Source organism: Gadus chalcogrammus, chromosome 1, assembly GCF_026213295.1.
Source record: "Gadus chalcogrammus isolate NIFS_2021 chromosome 1, NIFS_Gcha_1.0, whole genome shotgun sequence".
NCBI lineage: Eukaryota > Metazoa > Chordata > Actinopteri > Gadiformes > Gadidae > Gadus > Gadus chalcogrammus.
The window spans coordinates 24,275,207-24,300,836 of NC_079412.1; the positions used below are offsets into that span (position 1 = coordinate 24,275,207).

Here is a 25,630-nt window from a genome sequence, read left to right on the forward strand (position 1 = left end):
ACTTGTGCATAAGATGTTGTTTCTGCCTCTCCGTCTCTGTGGTTTTCATCAAAGGCTGTCTGTTGCCCGACTTTTAGTTTGGCTGTTGTTTCCACAGTTTTGGAATGAAAGCCGTCTGCTATTTTCCTAGCCAAGACTTCTGCCATACAATTAGCTCTTGAGAATGATTTTTTTCTGGAGTCTATTGAGATATATTCTTGAAGGATGGAATCTGAAGGATTGATTTGTACAGAGTTCCAAAAGGCATGTTTATTAAATCCTGTAGGTCTGTTGAAGGTGTTAATACAATGTGATAGGTGGCATCATATGCATCCATCCAAACCACTTTTGATTGATTCTCTTGACTTCCGTGCAATGTTTTCTCTCTCTTTCTGAATGTATGCGTAGGTTTGGTCCTCACTTTTTTCTTTAAGAAAAGGCCTATTATTTCCAGTATTTTTAGAAATGTGACATTTTGTAAGAACATCTATTTTGTGAAGACAATAGGATATTGGGTCCATTGAGAATTAAGCAGAAAACTGATATTTATTTGAGAAAATTATGTTTAATTCAGCCAAAGAATTTGAAATAGCACTTCAAAACAAATGTTGACTTAAAAGGAGAGCAAGTGAATAAAAAGCAACTGTGAATGTCTATATATATCCATATGTCTAGATATCCTGTCAATATGTTTCATTTGTGGGTTCTGCATTTATATGTAACATCCTGTCCTTTCTGTAAATGTAACCTCTTTTTGTAACTAACTAAATACTGTTACATAAAAATGGTATATATTATAACTCAAATTAAATGACTTCTGAATAAGTGGAATTGAAGGTCTTGCTCTGAAATGTAAGGTATTGCTCTAGAAATAAACTATATCACTGTTTAATTGCTGTCTTATTCAATGAACTTCACACATTTTATGTTCTTGGAACTATAGAAAGTGAATCCGATTTTCAGTATGTAAGATAAATACACCTAGAATTAAACTGCAGATGAAAAAACATGGAAGCCTATTTCAAAAATACCTCACACACCACACAGGTCCATTCGTTTCTGTGGGAAGCCAAAATTGCAGCAGATTGGTTAGGTCACGGTGCAGCATAGACCAGCGGGTTCGAGGCAGGTTTTCTTGTGTCTGTGACAAAATGCAGATGTAGGTGGTTGCTTGCTTCTCTAACTGAGGAATTGGTTGCTGTGGAGATTCACCTGTCGCTGTCCGTGAGCCAGTAGGGGGCAGCATTAGGCCTATATCACATATTTCCATTCACAACTACATCGTTTCTGTGAATGTGATTTTTGATTCCGCATTTCATATGAATGCAATGCTGTGTATGAATTGTGTATATGAATTAAAGCATTAATGAATGGATAGATGAATTACTATAATGTATTATTTTACCATTTAGCAAATTCGAAATTTATTGTAGGCTATATGTCTTTCATCGTCCTAAAGAAGTCTCCACAGCAAATACAACATTATCATAACTGAAAGGGCTGATGGAGTATCTGTATTCCACATATTAATTTCCCCTCTTTTTAGTGCACTATTAGGTCAGTCCATTCTCGCTCTCGCTCTCTTTCCGTTCTGATTTCTAATGCCTCTAAAAATGTAGAATGTAGGCAATTAATTATCTTTGATCCAATCGAGAATACACCGACAGTGTCTCCCAGAGGACCGATTAAAGAACACGAGGCCTCGTAGCGACACGTATATTTTATATGTTTTGAGTCTGGAGCTCTCTCGGGAAAACTGAGATATGTCTACATTATTTCTAAAGATCCGATATCCTTATCGTCTGCTTGAGAAATGACGATGAAACCAATTTGAGGCCTACCAATTGGTTCAATCCACTTCTGATGATACTGCGTTGTTGTCCTTTGCTGTAGGCTAACCATTTTTTTATGTTAAATAAAGTAAACCAATAGTAAGTTAATATTTCCCTGAATTGGCTATGACATCTCGTGTCTCACAAAGGCATTCATAAGATATCAGCTGTTTCTATAACGTGTAGACGCTATGCGCTCTTCTACCAGAAGGGGGAGACTCGAGGCCAGTGTTTGACTGCTGTCGGTTGGCTTGAAGGAGCGCCTGAGCCAATTACAAAGTAGTTCTAGGAATTACATCTGGGCTCCCCCGTGACCATAGCAACGGCTTTAACCCGTCGCACAGAAGTAAAGGAGGGCAATGGGATAGCATAACGCCGGTATACTGAGTGCGTCTAGGTGCATGGAGGTAATTAGCGAAGCACCCAAGAAAAGCTGGATATAGATCTATGAGCAGGGAGAGGCCTTCCCTTTAGCGTTTAGCCTACTTATTCACTTACAATTAGTTACATTTGAAATGCAACCCTGTCCTTCTACTATTACTACGAGTTGATCTACTGCAGGGGTGCCCAACCAGTCGATCGCGGTCTACCAGTAGATCGCCGACAGATCCCAAGTCGATCGCGAGGGGTGAAGAAAAAAAAAAAAAAAAAATTTTTTTTTTTTTTTTAATAAAATTAAATTTGCGCGGGACATATACGTGCGGTAGCGCATGTGCTGTTAACAGCAGTTGAAAGCCGTCAACAGTAGTTACACACTCCTAAACGTTGGCATGGCTGAGGGGAAACAAGCTAAGACCTACCATTTTCACCCTGAGTGGGAGGAAGATTATTGATTATCGTTGAGAAGGTGCTGTGCGCAGACGGAATGAAACCCCCACTGAAGTCCGTAGGTTCACGATACAACCCCCCCCCCCCCCCCCCCCCCCCCCCCCGTCAACAATTGTTCTCTACCCCCCCCCCCCCACCCCCCCCGCTTGAAGGTAGGTTTGCTGGTAGATCTCAGGAGGTTGGCTACTTGAAAAGTAGATCTTGGGTCAAAAAAGGTTGGGCACCCCTGATCTACTGCTACTTCTAGACCTACTACACATTCTGCTAGTAGGCCTTCCTTCACTAATAATAATTATTTGCTAACACGAACCAATCGGTACATGTGTTCTATAGTGCTAAAGAGAGATGATTAGGATCACATGAGCTTAGTTGATTCGATTTCACGTCAAACCACACTGTGCTTGTCAGAAGGAGAGGAATAGAAACAGGAAAGGGCCAGGGAAGGATAAGAAGTGGGCCAAAGGAAGGAAGGAAGGAGGGCAGGAAGGATGGAGGGCAGGATGGAGGAGCCATCGAACGTTAGATCGTTACACTTGATTGCTGGGGATGGAAAAATGACCTGCAATTACATATTTAATCATAAACAGATACAAATAATACAACCGTGTGTGTATTATTAATATTATTGTGTGTGTGTGTGTGTGTGCGTGCGTGTGCGTGTGCGTGTGCGCGCGTGCGTGAGAGAGAGAGAGAGAGAGAGAGAGAGAGAGAGAGAGAGAGTATTATTTACTATTTGGGTGGTTGGGGACCTAAGTTATTCGTTTTCGACCAACCATATATTAACAGAAACCCACTTAAATGGATATGCGATATGTCCAACATGTGTGTCAATCAACGTCAGAGCTGCTGCCTATTGCCCATGGTAACCACGCCCTCTAACGGGTCCAACGGATCTCGGTTCCTTGCTTGGAGCTCGCACAGCCGCTGAGTGCCTCTTATCTCAGGGAGGCTGAGGGCGAATTCCAACGGATCTGTAAAATCCACATCCCGGTGTCCTTTACAACCCAACGGACTTCTTATTGGATGTCACTCATTTCGCTTTCTATTCGACAGTATTCGTGTCGTGTGATATGTACGGTTTCTAAATCGTGATATTTTTTTTTTCTTCATCTGCCGATGAAGGATCGATCCGACCGCAACGTTGTGGAGATTTCCCGGTGAGTTGACAGGTTCAACGCAATAAACACGTTCGGCTCCCTCGCCAACCCGCTCTCCACACACCGCCGCCCGCCGTGACAAGTCCCACCCTCTCCCAGTCGCTGCGTGGACGTCGCCCGTGAGAGAAGCCGAGACGGTGACGGAGAGGAGAAGAAGAAGTCGGCTGTCGCTTTTTTCAGAATAGCAAGCAGCATCGCTATAGGGCTGGCTGCCACATAGCTCGATACAACAAAAAAAAAACCGTTAGCGAGTCAAAATAAATAAGCGATTGCTGGGGTTTTCCAATCGGATAATAATCGCTCTCTGTGGATCCGGTCGCTACGCTGGCAAGGAGACGGACTAAGAAGAAGAGGCGAAATAAAGAAGAGCAGGGAAGACACATAGGAGGGGACTGGCTCGTCTAGCCGGCGGGACACATTCACATGTAAGTGACACACTGTTGGGTCCACTTCTTGCGGTACTTTAGCTCGTTGTCATGTCTCACCGGCTCTGGTAAAACCGAGCTATTAGCTACTAGCCGTATCAACAGTCTCCTGCAGCTAGCCACTTATCGGTGACTTAGCCTCTCCGACCAGTCCGCCATGCTCATGTGTTAGCTTACCAAAAGGGCTGACTGGAAGGTGATTAGTGATCAAGCCCACTATTAACAATCTCAGCATCAGCTATGCAGGCTCGGGTGTATTGTACACGGCGGGTTAACGGTTCTTGCCCTCCGTATTCTCACCGCTCGTACATGAGTCAGATCGCCGACCGAGCTGTCTCTGGATTCGGGGTGGCACATTAAGCTAGCGAGATTTCATTAGGATGTGCTGCGTCTACTTGGTGCAAACTAAACTGTTAACTGTTAACAAAGGTCTTAACTGTTATGTATCTCAAACAGCTAGTCACAATGTGGTTCAATCAGCCGGGGAGTTGACGTGTGTTTCTGGGGGCTCTTATTGCGCCCCGTCCCCCGAGCGTCAGCGGTTATCTGTCTTTCCACAGCTAACGTTGAGGCCCATATCTTTGCACTCAAACGGGTGCAGCCGTGGGAACTGTGTGTTCCCTCGCTTGGCGCTAGATGAACTGGCCTCTCCTTCTTTTTTTATGATAATATCACTCAACGGCAATGACTTGCAACTGAATAGCATAACCAGGTTTCTCCTGAGCTGTCAGATTTGATTGCCGTGACGTCGGTAACGCTACTGCCCTTGCCACGCGAGCTGCCAGTATTGCTGTCATCATCATCAGCCACACACACACACACACACACACACACACACACACACACACACACACACACACACACACACACACACACACACACACACACACACACACACACACACACAGTCTAGAGTTTAGAGACAAGTACTGGCACCAAGAAAGTAATCTGTTAAACTCTGAATATGTCTGTTTATAACGGGATCAATTCAAACTCAAAATCATGATCAAAAGAAAAACATTGCTGATGTCCACATTCTGAATCCCCCACTACCACCTGTCCATCAGCACCAAGAATCCCATCTGTGAATTCAGTAAATATCTCGTGATATTACAGTATTACAGTACCCAATACGCCATGTGAATGACCTCTTACCTCGCCTTCCCCCTTCCCTGTTCCCAGATAGATAGCATCCTTCGCCTTGCGAGACACACAACACAGCCATGAGTATCGAGATACCCGTGGGGCTGACCGAGCTGCTGCAGGGCTACACCGTGGAGGTGCTGCGACAGCGGCCCACGGACCTTGTGGAGTTCGCCGTACAGTACTTCACCCGCTTGCGGGACAACAGGAGTCAGGATGGGGCGGGCGGCGGCGGCGGCAGTGGGAAGCCCACCAAGGGCGTGATGTTTGACGGCGAGCCCATGCAGACAGAGTCGAACGGCGAGGACGACGATGACGACGAAGACTCCGACTTTGAGCGTAAGTGGATGTTGTTTTTCATCCATAATTGTTTAAATGTTTTGTTGTGCTGGAAGCAGTGGTCATGGCCGGTGACCAAAGAGGAGAAGGGGGGGGGGGGGGGGGGTCAAGAGGAGATGAAGGGGTCACTGTCCTCCAGGCGGATTGGATGGATGGGGGGTGAGGGGTGCAGAAGCTTCCTCATTGCTGCCCGTTAGGTAACAACAGGAAATTGTCATTGTTTCCATGGCAACAGTCAGTTGGCAGATCCTACGTTTGCGCTCCCCCCCGATAATCATGAATATTTCTATTCAAACACTGAATTTGAACACGACTCTTGACAAGTGTGCAGGTATTGTATCTTCTGCTGTCTCACTTGTGCCATACTAGGGAGCCCTGTGAATAAGTAATAGCTGGACTACAGAAAATGCATGGCTTGCTAATGCATGCTAACCTCTATGAGGTGAATTGGACCTCCACAGCCATAGATGTGTCGTCATTGTTTGCTCTATGAACACGATCATCATTGCTCTTGCTGCTTTTGAAGAATTTATGCTCGCCCAAAACTGGACTTCGTCACCCCCTGTCTCACCTAGTTGTGATGGCCAGTGTTTTGGAAACACTCAGTCTCAATTCATGGGGAGTGGGTTAGTAAATAAAAAAAATCCCTTTGATCAGCTGGGAGAGGGCTCTATATATGGGCCCTTCGCTGAGGGGCCCTCAATTTGGTCCCCGCAAAAGCACCTTATGAGTCTGCAGCCTCACTGTGCCTTGGGCTCGGTCGTTATCTCACATGCTCTATGGTTGGCCCTCATCTCTCATCTGGCCTTGTTGCATTCCACACACATGAGACAGCGACACAACAGCAGCCGTAAGAGACGCTAGGCTGACCACACAACAATAAAACGACCACAGAAGTATATGTTTGTGGGTGGACTTGTTCACAGTTCACACTGACATTATCAGGAAGCAGGTTTTCCTACACATCTTGATTTAAATGGGGACATTTTACCAAGTGAGATATTTTTTTCTCCTGGTCAAATGCATCATATTCTCTCCCCAAAATCACTCAATGAATGCAACTTTCACACAGCTTTTTAAAATTCTTTATGACTATGCTTCGGATCTGTGTGTCGATATGTCTTTTTTTAAATAATGCACATGTTTTGGTCAGGCTTAGGATCTTTGAAAATGCTCATTATGGAATGAGGAGAACTTCCCCTGTGCCCATATTTGTATGTATGTGTTGATCAAGTGTAATACTAACAATAGACCATGTAGGTGATGCAACCATATCTGGCCACAGATAACTAGTGTACCCATGCTCATGGGTCTTTTGCCACCAACAGGCATGGTGGTCATTCAATGTGATGTTAGAAATCAGTATTTCAACTTTTAAATGTCAACCGAAACACAGGAAACGGCTCCATCGGGACAAATATACATTTGCAAAACATGCTAGTTCTGGAAAGCATGTAATGACCGATTGACCGGGAAGGCCATGTGAAACATGGAATTCATCCTGTAAATAACTTCCCATGGTACCCTTGGCTGAGCCCTGACCACACAGTAAGAGGATACAGAGAACCCCGGGGTCACCGCTGGTGTCTCTCTCTCCCTCCCTCTCTCTCTCTCTCTCTCTGCTTGCATGCTAGCCAGGCAGGAGAGATGAGCTCTCCCACAGCTGAGTGCTAAGCGGCTGACGGTAACGTGACCTAGATGGTATCTCGGTGTGCCGCAGCCAGGGGCTCATGCATTGTGAATGGAGGATCTGTGCTTTCTCAATGAGCAGATAGGCTGTGATGAATCCTGCCGCTATTTCAGGCGTTTTTATTGGGGTCCAATGATGTGGCGGTAGCATCCCGGAGACAAAGAATGTCATTAGTTGGAAATTATTGTTCCTTGGAAACCAGAGGGGATGTGGAGGCAGGGGGTTAAAGTAAGCTAACTGTGGGATTTCTCTGATTTATCACGTGTCTTGGTACATTTGTCCACACTTGTCAGCCACTTTGGAAAATAACCAGCGATTGGTCGGAGGTCTTACTGAACTCTGAGAAAGTAAACAGTTCCCGACGGTATGTCACACATGGCACTTTTTCTGTAATCCACCACCTACTCTGGTTTTGGGCGTGCACGGAAAGATTGTTTAATATTATTACTTTTTGTTTTTATGTGCTTTTTATGGTCATGAAATTTGTCCTGGAAAACACATGTCCTGGAATTTTGAGAAATATTTTATTTTTGTATAACTTATAGCCCTACTTTGGATGAAAGTATTTACGGGATATCAGTCTTTTATTTTGGTACTTGCTACAGCTTGGCTCATTTACATTGCTATATGTGAACCAAAATAACCTTAGTGCTAAGTAATGGCAGCTCTTGCATTATAAGTCAGAGAGATCCACAGAACTTGGCCTGGAGGGTAAGAAGGTTGTTTGTTTTTGACTAAACACATTGGGTGTTATTGAACAGATGTGACCTCTCGCTTTTGTGAGTGTATGTGTGTGTGTGGGGGGGGGGGGGGGGGGGTGTCATGTGCAGTGCATGTGCATCTCTGTTCATGCACATGGATATATATACTGTGAATGGATTTAACCCCTTTCAGACTCCGATGCAGCAGTGTGGCAACAAAAAAAGTCGATCTCACTGCAGCCGTGCGGATCAATGTTGGGGCTGGCAGCGCCGTCCACACCTCATACTTGCTACACCCGAGGACGGATAGCTGATTCTGCATTAGTGTCGTATGAGAGACCGCTTTTCTGTCCCAGAAGCAATGTCCACACACACACACACACACACACACACACACACACACACACACACACACACACACACACACACACACACACACACACACACACACACACACACACACACACACACACGCACACACTCTAAATAGGGTTTGATGACCGCATGGGTCCTTGCCTCCATGACCTGCAGACTTTGACAAAATTCTCCATTTCGGTTGGGCCAGAAAGACCTATCATATTGGCGATTCCGGCTCTCAGAGGAGAGCAGATCACATGCAGAACATGGGTGTTGCTGTAGCTACGAGGTGTAGCTGTGGCTTGTAAAACATGTCAAAGGGTCATTAAAAGCCTCAATGTATGACGTTTACCTGCCCTTCAGCAAACATTGAATCCTCAACCTATTATGATAGATGGTGCTTTTTCCCCCCAATGAATCGGGCTATTGATTCCCTAAGTAATGCAGCCATTAAATAAAGGGTCGAGGCTGAGTTTACATTGCGAAACTTCTTCTGCTGTGAATGTGTTCAAAATTCAGATGGCATGACACGTTCCCATCTGTTGGCTTAAATAAGCCCCCTAGCTGCTGATTTGTACTTACTTGGCTTCCAGCAGCCCTTCCAACTGTTGTATGTGTGACGGTGAGCAGAAACTAAAGCGTGTGAGTACTAAAAGTAACAAAAACAAACTCACCAAACCAATAAGTGCGTCCGGCCCTCATTCAACCTAATTGGCGCATCTGAAGTGGTAATTTTGCTGGTAATTCTGTATAATGTGCCTAGCACTTTGGGTGTGTTTTTTTTTTTTAAACATAATTTAAAAGCGCTTGTAAACGAAGCCACGCATGTTGATGTAGTGCCCCAATGTCAATAACAAGTGTCCTTTAAATGTAAATATTTCTCGTACACTTAAGGTTCGTTGTCATCCTTCAGCGTGAGCTTACTCTCCTAGTTTCCATTGTCTTCACCTGGTTCAACTGTCACCATTCGGCTCTTAAATCTGCAGTGCTAGTGCTGGAAGTGAATCAAACAGCGAGACTGCATGGACCCGCTTGATTTCAACGCCTTCTACGAGACCCAACAGACTGTAGAAAGTAACCTGAGACTGCCCAGTGTTTAAAGTAGCCCGCTTTAAGGGAATACCTTTATTGAGTTAGGAGAGACAACAGGTCTCAGTTGGGAGAAGGAACATTGGCCCGGCAAAGGATTACGATTTAATTAGTTGGAGTAGCTTCTAGTAAACAAGGGGAATTATGTATACTTGTGTAACACAGAAATGGCTTTTGTATCTGATATCCATTTGTCCTTTTTGAGGAGAAAAGCCATCCTGCTTCACTCTATGACAGTCATACCGTTTTCATTAGTCACCACTGTGCTCTTAATCCCCTGTTTTTGTATTTACAGGATATTGCTGCATTGAGATTAGAAAGTTTGCTTTACGCCAGACATTTGAATAAACCAGATGGCTGTTATCTAATGTACTCTTATGGTCTCTTGACAAAATAGCACCCATTTCTTTGCTAATTTCTGCCCAACTTGTGCAGTTTTAATTCGGCAACCAGGATCACTGCAAAGGCCTAAGCTGCTTAACATTTCCTCCAACCAAACTACCATAGCTCTCTCCTATGGGGAGATTTGTGCTCTCTAACTATGCTAATGAATCATTCATTGGCATTACAAAACCCTGGTGCATAATGCTCCTTTGTTTTAATCGAAATTAAGCATTGTTATATCAATCAAACGAATGAAATGGAGCTCGAGTGCTGACAAGATAACGAGGGCGGCTTGTTATTTCAATTGACAGCCAGGGACGTCGATCCTCTGATTCATGCAAGGTTTTTAGGATGTTTTAAAAAAATGCAAATACACTGAAAGGTCCGGGCTTCTGTGTAGAAACACTCCAGAGCAACCTAGGTCATTTATAACTTGGGTCATTAAGTGAACTAAGTCATTTGTAGCGCGGTTTCATTAAGCGAACCAAAGCATTTAATACTCTAGTCATCTAGCGAACCAAGGAATTTGTTTCTCTAGTCATTGCACCACCCATGTCAGTCTTCTCCGTGATCATCTAGCAAAACAAGTCTCAGTACCACGGGAGGAACAGAGACCTGGGTGGCATTCGTCTTGGAGGAGAGAGAACACGGGGGTGAGGAGAAAGGACAGTCCCATGTGAGATTCTTTGTATTAAACCAGGGATGGTTCATATGCAGGACAACAGGGTATGAATAGAGGCGTCAGGACAGGAAAGATGAACCACGTCGGGGCAAGAGACAAAGAAGAAAATTTGTAGTGTTGCTGATAATATTAACTTTTATTGTATAATTCCTATTTTGCCAGATGATATGCATCCATTATATCAAATGTTATAGAAATAAAAATGTTGACACTGGTTGCCTTTTATGTTGGCAAGGGGGAAATGACGAAACACAGTCCGTTATTTCCTCATTAATGTTGGTCTGTAAGATACGAAGAAGATATTTACTCATTTCAGACCTTCTTTTATTGCAGATATTTGTGGTGGGTTTCTGGTGGAGATGTGTATTACAATAGTGAGTGTTAAAAGTGCTCCCTAGTCGAAGCATTTCGAAAGAAATCTGACATTCAACCCATTCTCGCAAGGTCAAACATTGTTTGATTTATCCACTGGCCATATTTGTGTGTCCTTTTCAATTATTGGTCCTTTCTTGCATTTATTGATTATGTTACAGACATGAATGTTTTCTGATCTGTTTTGTCAACAGTCTTGCTGTCCACTGACACTCGGATGTTGAATGTGGGTATGCGTTAGTGGAGGCCTGTGAGGGGCTTTAATGAAGACACACTATTGGTAACAGCTCCTCTTCCTGATCTGCGACTACAACTGCAACTGGCCTCATAAACTATTGTTCCCAAGACATAATGGTCATTGGTGTGAAGCCTTATTCTGGGAAATTTTGCATTTCTCTTGACCTACAGTAGAGATTGTATTAAAAAAAAATAAGGATTTCCAAAGAAGCATATTGTAATGAGTTGGTTGCGTTTGGGAACTCTGCACTCAATCTCATGTCCCCTGGGTATGTTGTGTAGTCTGGGAAGGAAGTGGGAATGCTTCTGTTGTGTGTCACTGAAATGGAGACGAGCCATCGGCATTGAAATACATTATGCTGCTGTCTTTGTGCCCCGCTTACCGTAATGTGATAATGAACCATTACATCTCCCGCCTAAATAAATACGATCAGCACACCTTGTCAATTCTAAATCTGTTGACTCAACACGTCATGTACCAATGTCGACACTACAATCATTAGTATTCTGGATTTATTTAACGCTTGAACAGACATCTAAGTCAATTATCTTTCACCAACAATACTATGGCGTGCTTGAACTTGTTTTTAGTAGTGGTACTCGGAGACGACGAGCAGTGTGTTGGGCCAGATATGCTGGCTGTCAGGGCAACCGATGGTGCGCAGCTCACTATGCTCTTTGAGATTCGTCTTTGGAAAGTGCTCGGGAGCATCTCTGACTAATGATCGTCGCTTTGTTGGAACCACCTGTCGGAAAAAAGATCACTGAGGAACATGTTTAAGGGTCTAAAGTGAGCGGGTCAGTCAAGTGGGTGTTGGCCGGAAGTTTCTCGGTTCTGGCCGGGATGTCCGCAGTCTACCTAATACTGACATCAGCCTGCAAGATCTCAGGATCCTACCTGCTCCTGAACAGTAAAAACAATCGGCTCTGCGTCATTATGATACAAGTGTTGGCTGAATGACTTAATTGTATGTGTTGTGATAGGGCTAATAACTATTTTGTTGGTAATTAAATGACTTCATCTCGAGTTAAACACAGCTCGTGAAAAAAGGTCCCACCAGTCCCACCCTGATGCCGTCATGTAAAACAATGCCCTTAATTACACAATGCAGTGTTTACGCCTGTCCCTACGCAGACAACGCTGAGTGACGTAGGCGAGCCAATCACGTACGAGTCCAAAGGAGAGCTTGTTAGCAGATTATAGATTTTAAGCAAATCTTTTTTTTTCTTTCAACAAATCGCTGCCAACTATTCAGTTCACCAACGTTGTTTTTGTGGAGCAGTTCATGCTTATCTGGAAAGCATTTGGAAAGAGTGACATTTACAAAGCATGTTTCTCTTGACATTTTGGCAAGAGGAGTGTGGACAATGGCCCTCTATAATACTCAACATGCCCACATGGGGTGCGTGTCGAATTGATATCCATGCATTTTATATCGCCGGTAATCAGAAGAACACTGACAACATGCTGTTTTGCTTCCGACAGCTTGAGCCCATCGGACAGAGAAGTGTCAATCTAGCTTGCTCCATATTCAGCCAGACCCACTCCCCAGTCCCATGAGCCAGCGATAAGCCGGTAGTATTTTGCAGTATTTTAGCATAGCTAAAGCACTAAACAGCTGTTCACCGCCTCTTTTAACTTGTGATGGTGCAGTGAATATACAGATCCATTCGGTAAATTCAGCCACTAATGAATCAAGACAAATTAGTTTGGGGTTGGCAGAAACCACTACCACCATTGACGTGACAGGAAACCAATAGCCGTCCACTGGTTTACAGGACTCCGGATTGGCTTGGTCTCTCAGTGCATAGAGACCCACGTCACATTGCTGCTGGTTTGATCCTTTTAAGTAGGGTTCTCTACCGTGCATATTATTATGGGCTCTCTTTCTCTGTGTCTCTCCTCCCCCCCATCTCGCCCCACCTGCTGCCAGTCAGCCTGGCCCTCAGTCAGGCGACTGATCTTCTCTTGGGAGATGTCCAGATAATGTCTGAGACGATCACAGTCACAACTGACTTTAAACACGCGTCTCCACTGACCTGACCGCCATTGGATAACCCGGCGTCTCCGTCTCGCCACGTGCAATTCAATGAGCGTGAACATTTCCGCAATGTCTCCAAAGCACTCACACTCAAAACCTTAGGCGGACAAGCTAAGGCTAAGCACAAGCTAAGGCTAAGCACAAGCTAAGGCTAAGCACAAGCAGAGCTGGCTGGCTTGACATGGTTGGCAGTAGTTTGTATACTATTTTGTATAAACATTTGTGATCAAGTATGAGATATGCATGGAGATATTCTTGTTCCCTGGTGTTTGCTTGTTTTCATAGAGAGTTGCTGACTTCAGGGAAGTTCTTGGTGACGGGACATTGAGAATGTGGAATAAATCTCCAGAACTTGGGAAAGGTTATGGTCTTTCTGAATGCTTCTCCCACTTGTTGTATATTAGTTGTTATTTTATGGTAATTCTCATTTTCTTTTGGTGGGAGGGGGGGGGGTACTTGGCCCTAAGAGGCTATAACTGAGTTATTCAATTTTAACCATCAGTGCTATGCCTATATGAATAAACAAATAGTGTTTTGTGCTCCTATGTAAGTAGGTAGAAACTTCATTGACTGTGTGTGTGTGTGTGTGTGTGTGTGTGTGTGTGTGTGTGTGTGTGTGTGTGTGTGTGTGTGTGTGTGTGTGTGTGTGTGTGTGTGTGTGTGTGTGTGCGCGTGCGCCTAGTCACGTGCCGCTTTGAATATTGTGCAACAGGTGACCTCATTTGCAAGCTGAAAAGTGTGTGTGTGTGTGGGTGTGTGTGTGTGTGTGTGCTTGCAGGCTAATCTATCGCTGGTCAAAGCCTTGAGCCTATTACGACGATTCTCTTAAATGTCCCCTTGTCAGTTGGAGCTACACCAGCAGTGTATATCATTATCTTTGCGTTTGTCATCACAAATGATTTTTACCAACAAAAAAAAGAAAAAAGGGGTTACACTTTATATTCATATATATTACTCTTTTTTAATTAGGGTCCTGCTTTTACTTCGTTTCTATGTTCCTTGCTTTTCTTTCTGAATCGGCTCTTCTTGTGTCTCTCCCTGTCGGCTCCATGGTTGCTGACTCGTCTAGTTTATTTCTTCTACTTCCAGGGACTCTCACTCTGGCCTTCCCTCCCTGGTTGTTAACCCCACAAGCCCAGGCCCTTGGTCACATGGGATTTATTAGAAAACCATCAGAACTACGGCTGAAACAATGTTCTCATACAATGTTTTCTTTATATCAGACGGGTTGCAGATAACCTACTGAATAGGTTCAAGCATATGCATCTCATCTCCCACGGAACATAGAAACACAAGAAACACCTCAATTTCTCCCGATACATTTCCCAGCTGTCTCTTTGCATTCTCAAACCAAAGGGCACGCAACGCAAGTTATTAACGCAAGCGACTAAAATGACTAATTCTCCAGACACGTACTACATGGCCACTAAACGGTTAACATTGAAATACAGCAGGTCCAAACCAAGGCTGTGCTGTGTATGCATGATAGGCATCATTTGAACCTTGGCACTTCCTCATTCGTCCCCTCACTCTCTCCGGTGTCACGGTTTGAAAATCAGGAAATCAAGGGCGTGTGGGTGGGGGGTCGCGGGCAGTCCATCCGTGGCAGTGCCCTCTCCCCCGGTCCTGCTGGACGTTCAGATGGCTTCACCGCCTTCTCTCGGACTCTTTCGTTTTTTGTCTCTCGTTTTTAATACATTGTTCATTTTAAAAAAAATTCTCCATTTTGGATTCCCTCGGTGTCTGCTTCTCTTATCAACCACAGGACAGTGTCACTGAAACGCACTGTGTTCCATTCCCACCTGTAGCCTGACGTCTAAGCCCCACCTGCTCCTTCAGGGACTGCACACTATCTACCGTATTTTCCGGACTATACGTCGCTCCCGAGTATTAGTCGCATCAGTCAAAAAATGCTCCATGACGAGGAAAAAAACATATATACGTCGCATCGGTGTATAAGTCGCATCTATTTTTAAACATTTAAACAATAACGTTTAGTCTGGAGAGACTGAATAAAATTGCAATAGGAATATAGGTGTGTCGGTCCCACTCGTAGTTCTGAGAGTATACCGAATTCAGTGACACCGCCGGGATTCCACCGGACGCGTATGCGCCGCGGTCCTAAACCTGAGCGCACGATCGGGAGGTGGAAGTTGCGCAACTTGCGCTAGATGCCTTCACAAGTCCAGCGGAGGGCTCCAGTTTTCGCCGGCCAAGTCATGCGCTGTGATATGTGTGACAGCTATGTTGCACAACATTGCAGCTAAGGCTGGGGTAGCTTTGGTTGAACCGGAGGACATTGAGGACGATGACGACGAGAATATAATTTATTCGGTGGTGCAGTAGGCTTGCAGCGTTCAGTTGTAGGCCTAATGAATGACGGTGCCATCTTGCGGCCGAAGATTATGTACGCACAATTTTGGCATATAAGTCGCTTCGAAATATAAGTCGCAGGGCAAGCCAAACTACAAAAAAACCGCGACTTATAGTCCGGAAAATACGGTAAATTGACTCGGAGCCACTTTAGATCAAAGTGTATGCTGGATCACTATCGTGAATACCACCGCCGCCTCTCTCTGGGTCTTTATTCGCACTTCTCTTCCGTGCTGGTCTTCCGGACTTACCGTGACCTTCTCCATCTCCAAGTCAAGCTCCGGATATTTCCCAGTTCCTAACCGAGCTGTAGCACATAACCCCTGTGATTGAGACAAAAATGTATCGTCCTTCTGAAAGCATATGGGGGATGATTCAGTGGATTATTTCTATCCAGGCATCGGCTTGTACCGGGTTCTGACATGGGTCCGTGCTGGTCATCCGCATAGGGGTTGCAAAGTGAGGCTACGCCTACGCCTACTAATACTCTCACTAAGGGGGGCGTCAGTAAATAATGGATAAGAAAAGTCCTGAACATACGCGGCATGCAGCCTCTGAATGTCACCCACTGCTTATCTGCTGGGCCATTTTCGTTTTTTTATTTTAAGACCTCTCACTCTCGTCTCATTGTGAGGTATTGACAGGCAGCCCCGTCCGTCTGTCAGTACCCATCCATCAGCCGTCCTGTCCCCTCCGGCCCGGCTGTTTGACTGCGTGCTGCATCAGAGCCTGTGTACAGGTCCAATCTCATTAGGACGCCTGGATTAGGGAGGGAGGGCCAGAGAGAGAGAGAGGGAAGGGGTTATTCAAGAAGCTTACAGGGCAGAGTGAGGGAGGGAGTGAGTGGGAGGAGAGGGAGAGAAAAACGGGAGGGATGGAAGGGAGTGAAATGAAGTAGAAAAAAAAGTGTGGGGGGGGGGTGTTAACCATGACGAAAAGCAGAATGGAAGACGTCCATTCATCATTCTTTTTCCACATCTAACACGTATCCAAATGCATGACTGACTGTGATTTAAGACCCCTTTTCAATAATATATTTAATATGTTTCACACGGTCCCCTTTACAATATTATATTTGATTATGTTTCATACAGTCCAGGACACTTTGTCCCCCGTATTTTTGGCTGGCCTTACCTTCACGTGTGAGCTGCCAGTTGAAGCAGCTGTCAAACCCACCCATCTGTGAGACCCTTAACTAATCTCTCAGTAGGAACTATAACTAGTCTCCCTGTGTAAACCATAACTACTCACTGCGTAAACCTCCTTCCCCTCTTTGGCATGGCTTTGTCCAACACAGAGGAAAGAAACCAGTCATACCTCTTGGGCTTTCAATCAATCAACCCTCAAAAATGTTTCGATGTCATCCACAGGTGACACGCTCAGGAACTCACTGGCCATGTCCACCTCTAGCTGGTTTAATGCAGCCATGGAAGTATTCTGCCCGCCTGTGCTTCCTCACCAACATGGGGGGCCTGCCTAGAGAATCGTGACCGCACGTTGGTCACAATTTATCTGCTACGCCAATACGGTCTGAACCAATCAGAGTTCAGCGGCTTGGCTCAGCGATGGCTCCTAGCACTCTGCTGAAGGGTCTGCGCTCCCAGATTAAGGTTCATCCCGGGCTCTCTGTGCTCCGGTCTGGGGCCAGCAGTGCTTGAGGTCTGGAATGTTTGTGAGGTAACACGTCTGAAAGGGCCGTCGCGTTGCTCAATTAATGGATTCCTCGTGGTGGGGCTGTCAGAAATGTGGCCCGATCAAAGGAAGTGGACTAGAAAGCAGTCCGGCCGGCTATGCTAGTTTGTGTGAAGCAGATCAAACTATTTTATTATTATTTAAGGAGCATTCATGTGCGGAATTTTGCAACCTTCTGAAGGTTTACAATATGTCCTTATTAAAGGCTTGATGCTTTATTGATTTAAATAGCTTGGGATATTATATGTTAATTCTGACCAACATTTTTGTCTACATAAGAGACTTCACTAGAACGTATGGTGGAAACCGTGTTTTTAATGTTGCTGAAATGTCCTTCTCACCTTTTTAATAGCCATTTCTGAGGACGCATGTGATTGGTTTGTCTTGCCCCAGCCTTGTGTGTGGTCACGGTCACCATGGAGACGACACGGGCTGTCTGACGCTGTCGGCCTTTAAACTCCTCCTGGCGAATTGCAGCTGGGGTATAGTGTGATGGGCGGCGACCTCGTCTAATCAGCACCCAGATAAGGAAAAGCACAGGGTCACCAAGAGTTCACCCCTCCTCCGTCCTCCTCCTGCTCCCATTGGGTCCCCTCTCCTGGCCCCTCCCCCCCTCACACATGTCTTTGATTATATAGCTTGATACCGCTGCACGGCTGCATCACTGTGTTCCAACACACGTTTATTTGTTTTACCAGCTTTGATGCTCTTTTGTTTCACTCTTGTATCGTGTGTCTCATCGAAGGCTAGCCTCACACGCTAGCTAAAGCAACACCATTGAGGAGGACAGAGAGGGCAATAAAAACAGAAAGTGGAGCAAGGGAGCACAAGTCGGGCCTTGTCTGCCCCTGAATCCGCGGCTGGATTTAGATGCAGGGCGCTTCCCAGTCTGCCGGGGTCTGCTTGTTGCTATGCCGGTGCAGACATTGAGAAGACGGAAACGCGTCTCGTTTGCCTTATTTACACTCTGCAGGGGATTCAAGCTCTATTTGAGTTTGGGGTTTTAGCACTAATTGTCAGCTAAAGGTAATTAGGGGAGCTGAGAACACCGGTCCTTGATGGTGTCAGTTGCCATCCTGATGCGGGCGTGTTTTGTAGCGACGAGCCAGCTAACGTGCTTGTTTTTCACACCGGTAGCATGAGAATGAGGAGGTTTGGGAGTTCTTTTGTGACTGTAAATGGTCACAAAGGAGGAGGCCAGATTGAACTTGTTTATGTTACACCCCAGTGGTTTGATGAGAGAGCCTAGCTTTCTTCGCCCTGCGGGTGGCCGGCTAATGCCTTTCCGCTGGTGAACATTTCGCTGCACGCAGGCCCTCTCTGGAGGACTAGTAGCTACTGTGTTCAGCGGCTAAGCCTTCTGTCGTTCCATTGGTAGCCAATGGATTCTGCAACTTTTTTTTCCCCCCTTCCCCGGTGGGAACCAACATTTGAAATAGGCAAATAAATAAATCGCAGCCCTGTCACGCTGGAGAGGAGACAAAATCTGGCCCACATTTTTGGGATCCAGGCCCAACTTTGTTAAAGGCTTTGTTTGTAACAGATTCGGCTCCATATCCAGTAGGTTAATGTCTGAAAGTGATTCCATTATGTATTGTAGTAGTCTCTGGGGTCTGGTAACTTAAACTAACCGGTCTTCTTCACCTGTGTTGGATTATTTGGGGCATGGCCTGGTTCTCCTCTATCGCGTTAAAAGAGCCCTAGCCTGATTGATATACTGGTCCTTGTTCCAGTTTGAGTATTTAAAGGGGCTCCCTGCCAAATGCTCATAGCAACCCCATCCTCAGACAAATCATATAAGCTCGATGCCAGACCATAGAAATCCTCCTGTTGACATTTTGTTCTGTCACATTATACAGGTGCTATGCTATGTTCCTCCATTGATAATTCCAGTTCTGTTATGGCTAGGGCAGCAAACAGTGATTATCTTGATCTAGTCTATAATTTTGCAAATAAAGCATACACCAGAACACCTAAATAACACTATGCATTTACTGTTATCTGGAACTAATGACTATTTTGAAACTGTGTTACCAAAAATAAACATGCTATTACTTGACGACATTGACCAATTTCTCGACAGTTGTTGACTCATTCTTTAACTGGTGAAGAGTCTACGTCATCCGGTTTCATGATAATCAGGGCGAATGCTTTCCTATTGATTAACCCCAGGCCTTTTAATAAGTTCCAGGATACAACTAGTTTCTCTCCCCCCTGTGTAAAATGTAGCTGTTGACCACTGCGGTGTGAAGTGTGATGGGCTCACTGAGTTGGCTCGTTTATCTGATCAGAATTGATGGTTGAGTGGATTTACCCATGTTGCAGGGATTAAATTGTGCTCATGTAAATATCGATGCAAAGGAAGTTGAATTCAAATCAAAGTGAAAGTTGAGAATCCGGTATAGTGTCTTTTGTAATCTTTTGCTCTTTTCGTTTGCATGGTAGTTTGTGTGCCAAATGACACACACACACACACACACACACACACACACACACACACACACACACACACACACACACACACACACACACACACACACACACACACACACACACACACACACACACACACACACACTTTTGTCCGAACAATTCTCTGCATGACTGTATTCATCGTGTCACGTTGTGCTCAAGATCAATCCTTTCACAGAGCCCACCACTGTCACGTCTTGTGACCACAGAAGTTCCTATCGCTTTTAGTGCTCCGGGATGATTCAGATCTCGTTAACCAATAACATTACGACAGCACCGGCGACACTATCAGTCAGGCCGGTTCAAACTGATAGCGCTCTCGCCCGCCGGTGTGCTGGCTGAATTCCTCCCTCTCACAGAGCCTTTTGTTCCACCACAATTGTTGTACTTTATCAGGGAACTGTTTCCCATCACCCAGATAGAAGTGGGGGGAACTGGGGACGTTGTATGACTTCCCCCCCCCCCCGCCTGCCTGCGTCTCCGTCGTAAGTTCTCTCAGCAGCACAACACCTGTACAGGAAGTGGTTGAGCCGCGGTCAGGCCGTTGAAGAGATAAGCAACAATTGGTGCGCCGGGCTGACCCTGAAAGAGTGTCGCTCGTGCGTCAGCGCCGCTGGGTTAAGTAGTACCTAGCTCATAAAATGTTGATGATTACCGGCGATATGACTATATGGTTACAAGCCCCAGTGTCTGCTCGTCAGGGGGGGCGTGGCCTCCACTGCTACCCGCAGTGACGCGTCCACACCTTCAACCCTTTCAATTTCCCCATTGACGTCTGTTCACTGATGGCATGTGCGTGCGTGCATGTGTTTTTGTGTGTATGGCTGCGTTGGCAACAATCCTCAAACTCACTCGTGCTCAGCCAATAGAATGGAGGACAGTTTGAAATGTCTGTCAGAATGTCGGGGTATCTTGAGGAGCAGTAGGGTCTGGCTTGTTGTGGTTTTCTCTCTCTCTCTCTCTCGCTCGCTCTCGCTCTCGCTCTATCTCTCAAAAATTAAAAAAAAGCTTTATTGGCATGACTATTGTGGTAAACCAAACAGTGTTACCAAAGCATTACCTCTCTCTGTGTCTCTCTTTGTATCTGTTTCTCTCTCTCTCTGTATCTCTCTCTGTATCTCTCTCTCTCTGTATCTCTCTCTCTTGTTCATAGTCAGAACAGGTGCCCCCCCCCAGGGCCTGCTTATCGTCTGCTGCTCAGTGAAGCACACGCTCCAGACACACTATTGCCACATCACTCTCTGCACATGATAGGGGTAGAACAATACCTGGCATTTGGAACACTATTTTCAAAACTAACGATGGTAGACAGTTGATTGATGTAAAACAAAACGTGCCAAAGATCTGTTAAAATATTGACTTGATGATAATTGTGACTTTTAACTAATGTAAACCAGAAAGTCGTAGTACTGCATGTTGGTCATTTAATGTTTGATGGAAGCAGAAAGGTTCATTCAGAAATAATTTGGTGGTACGATTCTTCAATCCCAACTTTTTGTGTGTGAGCAATGCCACCAGAAGACAAACTGTAAGGTAGGAAGGAGTTAACCAGCGGCGGTAGGAAGGAGTTCACCAGCGCCGGTAGGAAGGAGTTAACCAGCGGCGGTAGGAAGGAGTTAACCAGCGGCGGTAGGAAGGAGTTAACCAGCGGCGGTAGGAAGGAGTTCACCAGCGCCGGTAGGAAGGAGTTAACCAGCGGCGGTAGGAAGGAGTTCACCAGCGCCGGTAGGAAGGAGTTAACCAGCGGCGGTAGGAAGGAGTTAACCAGCGCCGGTAGGAAGGAGTTAACCAGCACTGGTAGCAAGGAGTTAACCAGCACCGGTAGGAAGGAGTTAACCATCACCGCAGCATCAGGGCCCTGTGATGTCACGAACGAGTTAAAGGAGCCCGGCTCTAAACAGGACCGGGCCGCTTCCTTTTAAGGACTTTAGTCTGCCGGAGAATGGGATCAAGGGAGGGGGGGAAGAGGGAGAGAGAGTGGGAGATACATGGTGGATTACAGTGCAGGACCGAGAGAACCCGTTGGAAGAACGAGGGACAGATAGGCAGAAAATAGAGAGCCATAAGAATTATCATGCTCGGTTGGGGGGTGAGAATGAACTTGGTGACAGTCGGGGGGGGGGGGGGATTTGACTGAAGAGATTGTATTCTCGGCATGGAGGGGGAGAGAGATATACAATAGGGAGAGAGAGCCTATAGAGGCCTTGGTGGTGGAGGGAGAGTGTGTTGCTTTGACCGAGAGGTTGTGTGGCTGATTGTGAGAGATGGAGAGACTGTTTCATTAGCTGAAAGAAACACTGTTGTTTCACTAACCCGACAGAGGCCTGCTACAGAGAGAGTTGGAAGCGGTAGGTGCGGCAGCAGGGCCTCCTGCGTCAGAAGAATGGTGTATGTGTGTGTGTGCGTGTGCTTGTGTAATGGGTGTAAATGCGGTGGCCGTTGTCTGGGTGGCAAGTGGCAACAGTATGGCCTTCTGCATGTTCCCCTTCTCCATGCTTGCAGGGAAGGTAACACGACAATGTAATCTAAACTTGTGTAAACTTGCGCACTCTGGTCGTAAAATGGCTGTAGGCAAAACAATCAGTCCTCCTCTCTCCATATGATCCCTGCGTGCTCTTTAGATTCTTCAGGATTTGATTGGATTGGGCATAAGTGACAACACTATCAAGGCTCTGTGCGGGGGCCGAAGAAACAAGGAATATCAGTAGCCTACGTTTGTTAACTATACCACTTTGTATTCATGCAGATGTCTCTTTCAAAAGCGTCTTACCGCGACGCCTTTTATTCAAAAGTAACCGAGGTGAACATGCACAGGTCCTCAAGGAGTAGACCAGGTCAAGAAGGTCTCCTTCTCAAGGACGCCTAAATGAAGACTGGGCCTTGGGGATCGAACCCGGTACCTTTCGGCTCGGGAGTCCAAACCCATTGTCATATATTCAGCTGTACAAGGGAGTATGCTATTTGGGTTAGAGTGGATTATTATATAACAGGGATGAAAAAACATGATGTACTTTGCTGAATAGTTGAATGAGTCTTTTATTGTGCTGCATGAGGCACACCCCCCCCCTCCCCCCTGCTCCCCGGCACAGCGAAACATTGATGCAAGGCCGTGATGCGGAGAGACTGTTTGAGTCATTCGTTCATTCATTCATATCTCCAGCTGACTCTCATATGACACCCAGCAGCCTAATCCCAGGAACCAGCATGAAATCACCAGAACTGAACACACAGGCCTTTTCTCTCTCTCTCTCTCTCTCTCTCTCTCTTTCTCTCTCTCCCTCTCCCTCTCCCTCTCCCTCTCCCTCTCCCTCTCCCCTTTACTCTTTTCTCTTCAATCATCATCCTTGGATCACGATGAAAGATCTGGACGGAGAATTAACGCTATTCAGCTTTTTCCTGCCTTGACCGTGGCCTGGTTTAGACACAGCTACTGGTGACCTAGTGACAAAATTACACATTTGCGCGTTTTTAAATGACATTCATAGGATAGGATAACTCTTTGCTGATAGCGGAAAAGGAAAAGCAAGGAGTTAAAGCAGCAACATTAATGAAACCAGCGTCAAGGTTCTAAGCAAAATGTCATTACAATACACAGTAAGGTTACATTCTTTTTATTTTACCAGCCTAGCATTCTATGCTTCTAATGTGATGACATATCGTTGACAACTTTAGTAGGCCGAGACTGGCCAATAAAGTTTACTATATTTGTCTTTTATTATATTCGTCTATTAAATGACACCAGTCCGTTTAAAGTATACCCACAGAGCCCAGTGTTCTGTCGCATGCCCAGCATGTAGTGCTGCAGCAGTGCTGTGTGTACAGGCTGCTTTTGACTGCTGTGGTGGTCTGCACTCTGTCCCACGCCAAACACCACTCCTGCTGCAGACCCATAAACCCGGAGCGCGTCGCTGGACATAGGGTCCGGCCCGTCGGGTCCCGGGCTACAAAACACACGCCGCTGTCAAAGGACGACTCTGAAACGAGCCACGTGTTTAATTTGTTGAGCGTTTAACCTCCCGCTATCCCCCTGTTTATTGACGGTGTCCGAGGACATGTAAATAATTTGCACGGTGGTGCTTGCAGAAAATGATCCTAGTACAATAGTGTGGGGGAGGGGGAGCTACTCCCAAGTAGCCGTCGATGGAAACACTTGATGTGGACTGGGAGGCGTGGGCCGTGGGGGGTGGGGCGGGCAGTTGGCGGGCGGGACCAGGGTGGTCTACCCGACCACTTCCGACCTCTCGTTAGGTGCCTCTGTGGTGCATCAAGGGTGCTTTGTGTCGTGTACGTCCCTGTGGTAGGAAGTGCCGTAAGCCACCAGTAATGCTCCGTCAACAGATAGATAGACGCCATCCAAGGTGATGGGAAGTGCCTACTAGATGCCTTGAGACGACGACGGTGAGAATAAAGGGAAGAGCGGCTGAGATGAGGGGAAAAGGACACAAAGAGAACGACTCTGTTGTGTTTGTTTCATCTGCGACACAATGAAAGCGCCACAAAAGGAATCGGAGCTGTCCGTCTGTCTTGTGTTGTTTGGATGCGGCACACTCAGACGATCACCCTTCTTCCCAGCCGAAATAAGAGAAATACGTGTTGGGAACGTCTGCGTCTCCGAATCACGGAGACACAGACGGAAGGGGGACACACGCGACCCTCGGCTGAGTGATCCATGACTAACGGGAGGTACGACGCAGTGTACCGTTTCCAATCAAGAGTTCACTTTCACCAGCCGTACCGGAGAGCCATTGTGGCTTATTTAAATACGATGCAGGGAGACGGCCGGAGAACCAGTATTACTAACAGAACACCTCATTCGCTTTACATAAACACGAAACGGCGTCAAATCCGCTGGATTGAAATGAAGAGACTTGATTTATCACCCCGTCAACGTTGGTCCACAATCCGACGCCGGATGGCGCAACATGACACCAACACTAAGTGTTCATTTATGGGGTGTAAAAAGAAACATATTAACACCATTTATTGACAGCGTCGAAACTCCCAACATGAAAAATCCCACAGAATGCCGATGTTAATTTCCCGCTCTCCACGGCTTGGCGCCGCTGCCAGATTCAGACTTGAGGCCTGGACGTCTGCCGGGCTTGTGGCTAAATTAATCCACCGGTGTTTGGTTGTTCTGTCTCTGCCGCCTGTTGTGGGAGATGGAGGGAGAGCTGTGAGTGGTGCTAGGTTTTGTGTTTATTAAAGGACAAGCGTGGCGCCCAAGCAAGGTTAATGTAGCCATTGAGCTCCCACTGCTCCCCATTGTAATGCTATTATGAAGGTTGAAGCATTTTCGGAGCCGCTTGTGCTTTGTATTGTTGTTGTTATCATTGCACTCTTTGTTTTTTATCATTGTGCCTTTCCTCCCATGCACTAATTGCTGGTGTATTGACGGGCCACACACACACATACACATACTTACGCATTTGCATCCATACTTACACACACACACACACACACACACACACACACACACACACACACACACACACACACACACACACACACACACACACACACACACACACACACACACACACACACACACAGATGAAGAGAAATCAATTGAAACGCTACAAGGACTGTTGGGTTGCTCTTTCTCTGTCTGTCTGTCTCCCGCTTAATTTCTGAATGTCACTATTTTACTCTCTGACTCTCTTTTCCTCTTGTTTTGTACCACTATTATTTTCATCATTAACAGAGCCTCTTGCTCTCCCTGTCTTCCCCCTTTCTCTCTCTCCCGCATCCTCCGGTCAAGGGTTTTTCAACGTGAGGGTTGCTTCGCTTGACTTCCAGTTACCCATATTCCATCTTCCAACAGGCGTATTTCCCT

The 25,630-nt window shown here is 45.9% G+C and overlaps 1 protein-coding gene across 3 annotated transcripts in view; it reads left to right on the forward strand.

Annotated features, from left to right (window-relative positions):
- The first annotated feature begins 3,513 nt into the window (after nucleotides 1-3,513).
- Nucleotides 3,514-25,630, forward strand: part of prkar2aa (protein kinase, cAMP-dependent, regulatory, type II, alpha A) — a 40,175-nt gene continuing 18,058 nt past the window's right edge. For 2 of the 3 annotated variants that reach the window (XR_008896367.1, XM_056597293.1), the window contains exons 1-2: nucleotides 3,514-4,221; nucleotides 5,404-5,703. Coding sequence is in view for 2 of the 3 variants with exons in the window: in XM_056597293.1 (XP_056453268.1) it covers nucleotides 5,445-5,703 (259 nt within the window). In the remaining variant the exon portion in view is untranslated. The remainder of the gene's footprint in view (nucleotides 4,222-5,403; nucleotides 5,704-25,630) is intronic. The other variant, XM_056597304.1, reaches the window with a different exon arrangement.